This window comes from Cololabis saira, chromosome 23 (genome assembly GCF_033807715.1).
Source record: "Cololabis saira isolate AMF1-May2022 chromosome 23, fColSai1.1, whole genome shotgun sequence".
NCBI classification, from domain to species: domain Eukaryota; kingdom Metazoa; phylum Chordata; class Actinopteri; order Beloniformes; family Belonidae; genus Cololabis; species Cololabis saira.
The window spans coordinates 9,594,649-9,602,960 of record NC_084609.1 but is presented as its reverse complement, the minus strand read 5'-3'; the positions used below and the strand labels follow the sequence as shown (position 1 = coordinate 9,602,960).

Genomic DNA, 8,312 nt, shown 5'->3' with positions numbered 1-8,312 from the left:
TCTACTGGCACTGTGGTTGACTGCAGTATTCCCCATGCTTGTCTTTTCTAGAAGTATTTACCATTATTGCACAACCTGACCTCAGCGTGAACTTGCAGGGACGGCACTTCTGGGAAGTCTGGCAGTTGTGTTCAGTGTCTCCCAGCTCGGCTCTAAATTGTCTGGAAGTGACCTTTAAATGCTTCTGCACTATCAATGCTGGTTATTTTTATTATTAACCCCCTCCTGACTGCTTCAGAGCAGCAAACTGACAGCAACCTGCACTGAAACGAAGGTGCTCACACTGAGATGATCATTTAAGCAGCTGAACTTTCACGTGGCTGCTGTTTACTCTCTTCACATCTGTCAAAGCATTTAAGGGGGTATTCACATTTTACACAAACCGCCTTTGCATTTTAGAATCAGTTACAGTTTTTGATGATTTGTATTGTTGTGCATTTACCATGGAACCGTTTTGTTGAGTGTACACGGGCAGAAATGGGACAACATCAACATTTTACTACAGTTGCTGTTTTCACAAGGAAAGTTTATTGTTTTTTCAATCACCAAACTACTTTTGTACTTTTGCTTATGACATGATGTACTGTACAGACTTTAGACCTGAAAAATAAATTGCACTTTTTCATTTTTAACACTGTTATCGTCTTTATTAAAAGGAAAAGTCACGGATGTGAAAGTTGCTTTTCATTTCAACCGAAAAACATTACTGAGTGTTTCACATTTTCAGACGTCTGCTCACGAGTTCTGATCACTTTGAATATGAGGAGACGAATAAAACTTTAGTTTAGTCTCTTCTGTCAAGTGGTCCGTTTGTGAGCATTTACCTCTTAGTGCAAGTTTGTTTCCAGTAGGTTTAGTGTGAAACAACTCTTCTTTTTTTTCTGGACAAAACATTAAAGCAGTAATGCAGAAAACAAAGTAAAATGCACAATGAATGATTAGTATCTATTATCAGTCACTCATGAATTATAATATAGTTTCATTTACAAATACAATCAAGAAACAAGAAATAAATTTGCAGTATAATACAGTCTATAAATACAATTTCTGTGACCGCTGTAATTATTCTGTGACAGATGCGCAAATCTAAATGATCCAGAATGTCAACAAGAAATTAAATTACAACGCTGAGTCATAAACATTCATGGTTTTCAGCATTTTTCCATCATTATTTTATTTGGAGCCTGCAACAATATCAGAAGTACCAGTTGGGGGGCGTCCACCCATCCGGCACGACACCGAAACCACTTCTCATCTTATGAGATAACTAAGTTCTGCAGGTAAACTTTTGCCCCAAACATGAACTCGGATACCAAAAATGGGACGTCCCGGAAAAAGCCCAAGACTCGGTGCCGTGAAGGGGCCGACCCATCCTTCGGCCAGTGGTGTTACTGCAGTCTTTAAGGCATGAAACTGAGATCGGGTTGTCAATACCGGTGTTTCTAACTTATATATTATTCTACTTTGCAGAAAACTTAACATCATCCTTTCAGGACAACTCTTTACATCAACAGAAAATGATTCCATCTTTCTCAAATGAATAATTATTGATGAAAAACTGCAAATGGTGGATGAAAGTCGTGGCGGCTGACTGACGACCATCAGAACTATTTCAGTCCACTATTTTACAATCACTCAGGTACCTTCACATGCACCTTTTCACCGACCTTCCTAAGAAAGAGGCACAATTCAGCCGCATGCTCCTCTGCAGCCCGTAAAAGGCTTCAACGAATACCGTCCAGACGGAGCTCCGAAGTGACGAGGACCGAACAGGGATGTCAGTCGCTGAAAGATGATTCACTGTCAGAGTTGGCAGCTGCGACTTCTTCATCCTCTGCGGTCCTTGTCGCATCATCGGGGACAGGAGCATCAGGTGTGCTGTCGCACAAACGGGGGAATGACATGTTATTGGTCGGTTTGATAAAAACGTAGATGCTCGGAGTAGGGCTGGGCGATATGGACCAAAAGTCATATCTCGATATTTTCTAGCTGAATGGCGATACTCGATATATATCGATATTTTTTCTGTGACATAATTGGGGTTTCCCCCAAAGTATTATAGCATAGCATCTCTGTTAGCTTAATTTTTTCTGAGGCAAACCCTTAAAAAAACAGTCAGTTTTAATACAAAGCCTCGTGCCAAATGTCACACAGGTACATTTACTAACAGAGGTCTGCACAATATCAAAATGTATAAAACAAATGAAATACAAATAAACTGCCTGCATATATAGAATAAAAATGCTTCTTGAATAAAATTAAAATACACTGTGCAATTAATACAACGTAGACAGTAACAGGCAGACTTTTCCACTAAGGTTGACAGTTGTGCAAATAACAAAACATTTGTGCAAATCTCAAATAAAACATTCAAGTCAATTTGTCCCAAAATAAGCTATATCAAAATCATAAAAAAAAAAAAAAGAAAAAGAAAAAAAAAAGCTATATCGATATAAACGACATTGTCTCGTACCATATCGCGTTTGAAAATATATCGATATATATTAAAATCTCGATATATCGCCCAGCCCTAGCTCGGAGATTCAACAGTAAAACACTCACTCAAGCAGGTTGGGGTTCAAACCCTCCAGCACCATTTTATTCCTAATGGCTACAACTGGAACCCCCTGAGGAAAACAAGACATAATGTTAAGAAGGAGAACAAAACAGACTTCTTTTTTTTTTTTTTTTTTAAAGATTACCATATTGCGTAACGACTTACCACATGAACCATTTTGAGGTACCGGGCATATCGTGGGTCCTTGGCCACAGTCATGACATTCTCCACAGCCACTTCTGCTTTTTGTGCAGGTGCAGCTTCTGGTAAGCTCTGAGCCGGCTACGATGTGAAAAATGAAAAAAAATGCAGTAAGGAATTGTAAAAGACCTGAGGCCTCTGTTAGAAGCTCGGAGAGATCATTTCAGGGTCTGTCCAGGGTTTCCAGCGACATGAACCAACATGACGCCCCCTTCTGACCGTGATTGGGTCTTTTATTCCTTAATGCTTGAATTACAAGTGTCCTTGCCGTGCAACACTATCTGAGTTTATTACACACAATGTTTTATCATTATGTGTCTAGACTCTCAGTTCACCCAAAGATCTTCTATACACAAGATAGCGCATTACCGTTACTGCCAATGATATGAAATAGTATATACTTCCGGTCTCCTAAGTGGGCGTGGCCGCCCCTTTCCCCACATCGTTTTGGAACATACAACACTAGATACAGTACAACTTTCTTCCAAAAAGACTTAAATAATAAAAATAACAGTACTATTAAGCAAAGAAGCAAGTTTTATTTTAGTTTTAAACTTCATTTTATCCGATGGAAAAACGATGAGAGCCAAATCTGGCGAGAGTGTGTTGCTCAGACAGAGACAGGTCTCAAACAAAGTTCATTTTCTCCTAATCTGTCGGTCAGAAAATTGCCATTTTGGTGTCAGAATGTTCAGAAGGTTTGTTGCTTTTGAAAAATGGGTCCCATATTTACTTAGGTTACTATGGGGCGAAGGAATTGGTAATAATCTGTGCTCACGTTCACTTTTCCCATAGGACTCAATAGACTCAGGACCTACTTCCGGTCTCCTAAAGGGGCGGGGCAGTCACGTGACACAGATACAGGAAACTGAACCGTAGTGGGCTGTAGAGTTTATTGAACGTCTCTGGTTTACCTGTTGAGCTGCTCTCACCTACAGCTATGAACTGTGGGTAATGAGAAAAAAGAGGCAGCTGCTGGGCTGAAATGCAGATAAACAAAAAATTTTTTTTTTTTTTTAAAGTCTCTGTCTGTGATACGGAAGGTTTCTACAACTTACTTTTGTTTAACAGCTATTCTTTACAACTTCCCTGACAGGTTCCAGGTTTCTTTCCAGGGTTCCCTCAAGCTTTGTCTGTGGAGAACTTGTTCCCTAAAATGTGTTGTTGAGTCTTATCATTGTGCTTGAAGCACCACTATCTGTAGTTGATGTTATTTCTCACATCAGCCAGACCAAGAACCATCTGTCCAAGTGTGAAAATAAATCACATTTCCAATCATGTCGAAATATGTTTGGTATCCATTTGATAAAAGTTGGATTTCAAGTTCTTTTGCGATTATGCCGTGATTTTTTAGCATTAATGTTGGCAAACAGATTTGAAAGAAAAAGTCTGAGCAAGAACAAAAGAATCCGTAATTTCCCCTTTGCTCATCTCTGTATGTATTGCTACATACGCCGTCAGTCACGACTGTGTGTTTGTACCTCTGAGGGAGGAGGTGCCCCCGCTGGTGGACCATCTGTTTGGTTCTGACTGGCGGTAACGGGTCCATTTGTCTGTGCAGGTTGCTGCTGGCTGAGTCCATCTACTGTGACATCCTCCAGTCCAGGGATGGAGGACAACTGCTCAGGGAACAATATTACTCCATAAATAAAAAGTAAACACAAACAAAAGTGGATGTTGTGGCATTAGAGTCCATTAGAGCAAGTGGAGAGGCTTCGCCACTCACCTTGGCCTCCAAAATGCAGAGGGTGGTTTCAATCTGCTGTATGCGAAGAGATATGTTTGCAAGTTTCTGTGGGAAGAAGATTGACAGGTGAAGGTGATAACAGGGATCAGGTGTCCCCAACAACACCAATAAAGTGACACACACAGCCCAGGCATTTTAATGAACAGGAAAATATATTTAGCAACTCATTCACAGCTGCATCTAGCACATCAATACAGTCTCATCAATACCATTAAATATCCATCTCTTTCCTTGTAATGCAAACACAGCAAAGCATAATAAACTATCTATGGTTAAGATTGTTTCAATATAGATTTTTTGACTCTTTAAACCACATTTCCCAAAGGTTCGTTGGAAATGTTTTGAAACCTTGTGATCAAATCTTAATCTCTCTCTCTGTTGAAGGACTTCTGCCTCTCTACTTCAAACTAAACACCGGTGCATGACCGTAATGATCCACTGTTATGGCCAAGCAGATGAGGCAACTCAACAATAATGGCTGGCAACATGAACAAGTAGCAGCATCAAAAGCTTACAGGGATACCACTGGTGTAAACTCTATAATCCAGGTCAAAGTAATCCTAAAGACGATTGTATCAAGACAACTGGACTTCGTTTTTCTTGGTAGAAGATATTTAATTGAGACTGATATTCGTTGAGAGAAGAAAGGTCGGACCGGAGGGCACAATGAGTCAGGAGTGTCAACCGAAATGAAGACTTACAGTGAACAAACAGTGATTTTACAAGTTCAACTCACGTTTAGGCCTGTGTTGAAAAAATCGATTTCCCAATTCTAAATCGATTTCTCATATTAATTCCTAAAAATCGATTCATATGTCTAAAGATCGAATTTTTTTTTTCCTTTTATTTATTTATTTTTTTTCATCATTACATTACAACTTTTGGTTATTTTTTTGTTTATCCCCAAAAAAGGAATGTTTTGTTGGACACGAGAATAACTGGTGCCATGTTTTTGTCTTTAAATATGTTTAAAGGTATGAAAACATTAAAGTGTTAGGTTATAATTGCATAAATTGTCTATATTTCATTACTTTATATACTGTCTTGGGGTTACATTTGCAAAAAATGCTAAAAACCAAATGCTCAAAAATTAAAAACCAAAATAGACCGAAAATGGAACAAATAAAAACGGAATGTGGGAAAAAATAAAACCGATTTCATCCGTCTCGTTTGCTGCCCTGGATCTGTTTGATAATTCTGACCGACACGATGTTTCTGAAAGCAGTTCTATCAGCATTCTGGGAGGTGATTGGTCCTTACAGCATCATTAGCTGCAATACTTTCTGTTTAATCTCAATATAATACTAGTAGTAATATTTTGCATAACTACAGTCATATAATTCATGCAACAGTTCAAAAAACAGTTTTAATAACACTAACCCAAATCAATATCGGAATCGAATCAAATCTTGATAATCGATTCTGAATCTTAAGAATCGGAATCGAATCGATTCTTGACATTTGAATCGATCCCCAGCCCTACACACGTTAATAGAATAAACTTTGACAATGTCTGTGTTTTGATTTAGGGTGCTTTTACATGTATATAAGCTGATAATATTCAAGCACACAGCTTACAGCCAGGCTGCTGCTGGCTGTACAGGGTGATGTGAGGGTGGGAAAGTGTATCTTTATACGAGCAGGCCTGTTCTCGCATCTCTCTTCATCATAATTCAAACAGTGTTTTTCATTTCTTTCCCCACATCGTGACATTTAATGTTAGTTGCTTTGTTAAATGAAAATACGTGGACAAAGTCTTAGTTGGTAGCAATGACGAAGGCGATGAGTCTATAGCTCAGCTTGTTTCTGACAGCTAATCAGGGAGAGGAGTGCCTGGGACTGTGTGTAAAGTAAAGAGAAACATGCACCATACTGAGACTGTACAAAGGAAAGAAACATCAAATTATGTCGATATAAACTGTAACGTCTGATTTTCTATCCCATTCTGAAAAAAACTCTTGTGTAAACTAAAAAAAGGTCAATATAGAGCTCAGATCCACACGCAAGCATGACGACTGGAGTAAAAGCAGATACACTAACCTCTTCACACACTGTGGAAAATCGGTTGAGGAAACGGACTGTGTGCACAACAAACTGATTGAGATAGGCAACAACTCTCCTCTGTTGTATGGCAGGAACCTGCAGAAAACACAGAGCAAGGAATTTAAGTCACAAGAGTAACATGAGAGGAGAAACAGGAGCAAGGAAATTAAAGAACTATCATACTAACATAAGTCTCATGTCCTACTAGCATGTCTAAATTAAATATATTGCCTAAAAATAACTCTTAATTGTGGACCTAACAACTGCTGATATTTGCTTGTCTTTAATTATTTTGTTAGTTAGTTAGTTGGTTGGTCAAAGTCAAACTAAACACATTACTGTAGGGTCATTTTACACTTAGTTCAAGCAAAAAACAAAAACCTTAAAAGGACAGAATTTGTCAAATTTGCATACAAGCATAAGGCACCAAAAATAAGTAGTATTAAACCTAACTGTGTCATAAAAACTATATTCATGTCCATAACAATGAATTATGAAGTAATATATTATATGATAATAATTAAATAAACTAAACTATAATTAAAGAAGCAAATAATGAACAATTGGTGGTTGTCATTACAAATTTATCATGAAATAAAGTAATAAAAATATAGCCCTGGTTGTTTGGTGTCAGCTCTTCTCATTTCCTGTTAGCAGCATTAGCTGAATACTTAAACACAAACCTTGGTAAGATCGACTCCAGACCCTACAATTGGTAACCCATCCTCGTCCATTACACACTTCCAAGGGATCCTACAGATATAAATATAGCCTTTTGTATAACGGCTCAATATTTGAGAGAAAATTAGGCAAAACGCAGCACACTGAAGTTTCTGCAGAGACGTTTCACGTGACTCCGGACTGCGTGGTTGCGTAATGACGTCACACTTGGCACTAGAATCATTAAAAGCTTTTATTTTGAAATCCATAGATTCAGACGCACACAGACATATACATAACAGTTCTATTGTGTTCATTGTGTACATATCAATAACATTTTGTTAAGATTTCAGACAGTAATGTTACCACCACACAGAGGTGTCAAAAGTATTCACATTTATTACTCAGGTAGAAGTATAGATACTAGAGTTTAAAAATACTCCTGTAGAAGTTGAAGTATCAACTCAAGTTTTTACTCAAGTAAAAGTATAAAAGTACTGCTTTCAAAACTACTTAAAGTATAAAAGTAAAAGTAATGTAAGGGGGAAAAAAGCCATTAAGGACAAAAGCCATTGAAAATGAATGCATCTTAGTATAATGCAAATATATTAAAGAACCATATATGTGTACTATTGAGCATTAACATGTGTTTCAGAGAGCAGGAGATATGATGACTAGTTGCCTATAAGTATTGTAATGGTGCAAAAAGTCAAACTTCAGAGGCATGTTATCATTTATCCTAACCTTTATTGGAATATACATCCAAGTTTAGTTGCAGGATGTAAGAACAAAACTGGACAAGAACATCTGAGCCACAACCACAACCAAATTCACTCAATCCGGATGGCGCAATTTAACTGGATAGTTTTCTTTTAAAGGCCGAAATGGAATAGAGTAACGAGGCTGTTTTTAAAATGTAAGGAGTAAAAAGTACAGATAATTGCGTGAAAATGTAAGGAGTAAAAGTAAAATGTCGTCTGAAAAATAATTACTCCAGTGAAGTATAGATAACCAAAATTTCTACTTAAGGTAACAAAGTATTTGTACTTCGTTACTTGACACCTCTGCCACCACATTAAATGTGCTCCATTTTACTCTGTGAAA

The 8,312-nt window shown here is 37.8% G+C and overlaps 1 protein-coding gene across 1 annotated transcript; it reads right to left on the bottom strand.

The window, feature by feature from the left end:
- Positions 1 to 505: 505 nt before the first annotated feature.
- washc3 (WASH complex subunit 3) lies at positions 506 to 7,411 on the bottom strand. The gene is made up of 7 exons (XM_061714728.1): positions 7,232 to 7,411; positions 6,546 to 6,644; positions 4,485 to 4,550; positions 4,240 to 4,377; positions 2,723 to 2,839; positions 2,563 to 2,627; positions 506 to 1,878 (listed from the first exon to the last, which is right to left on the bottom strand). Exons 1-7 carry the CDS (start codon positions 7,280 to 7,282, stop codon positions 1,779 to 1,781), a joined length of 636 nt encoding a protein of 211 aa, XP_061570712.1. The 5' UTR covers positions 7,283 to 7,411; the 3' UTR covers positions 506 to 1,778.
- Positions 7,412 to 8,312: the final 901 nt, after the last annotated feature.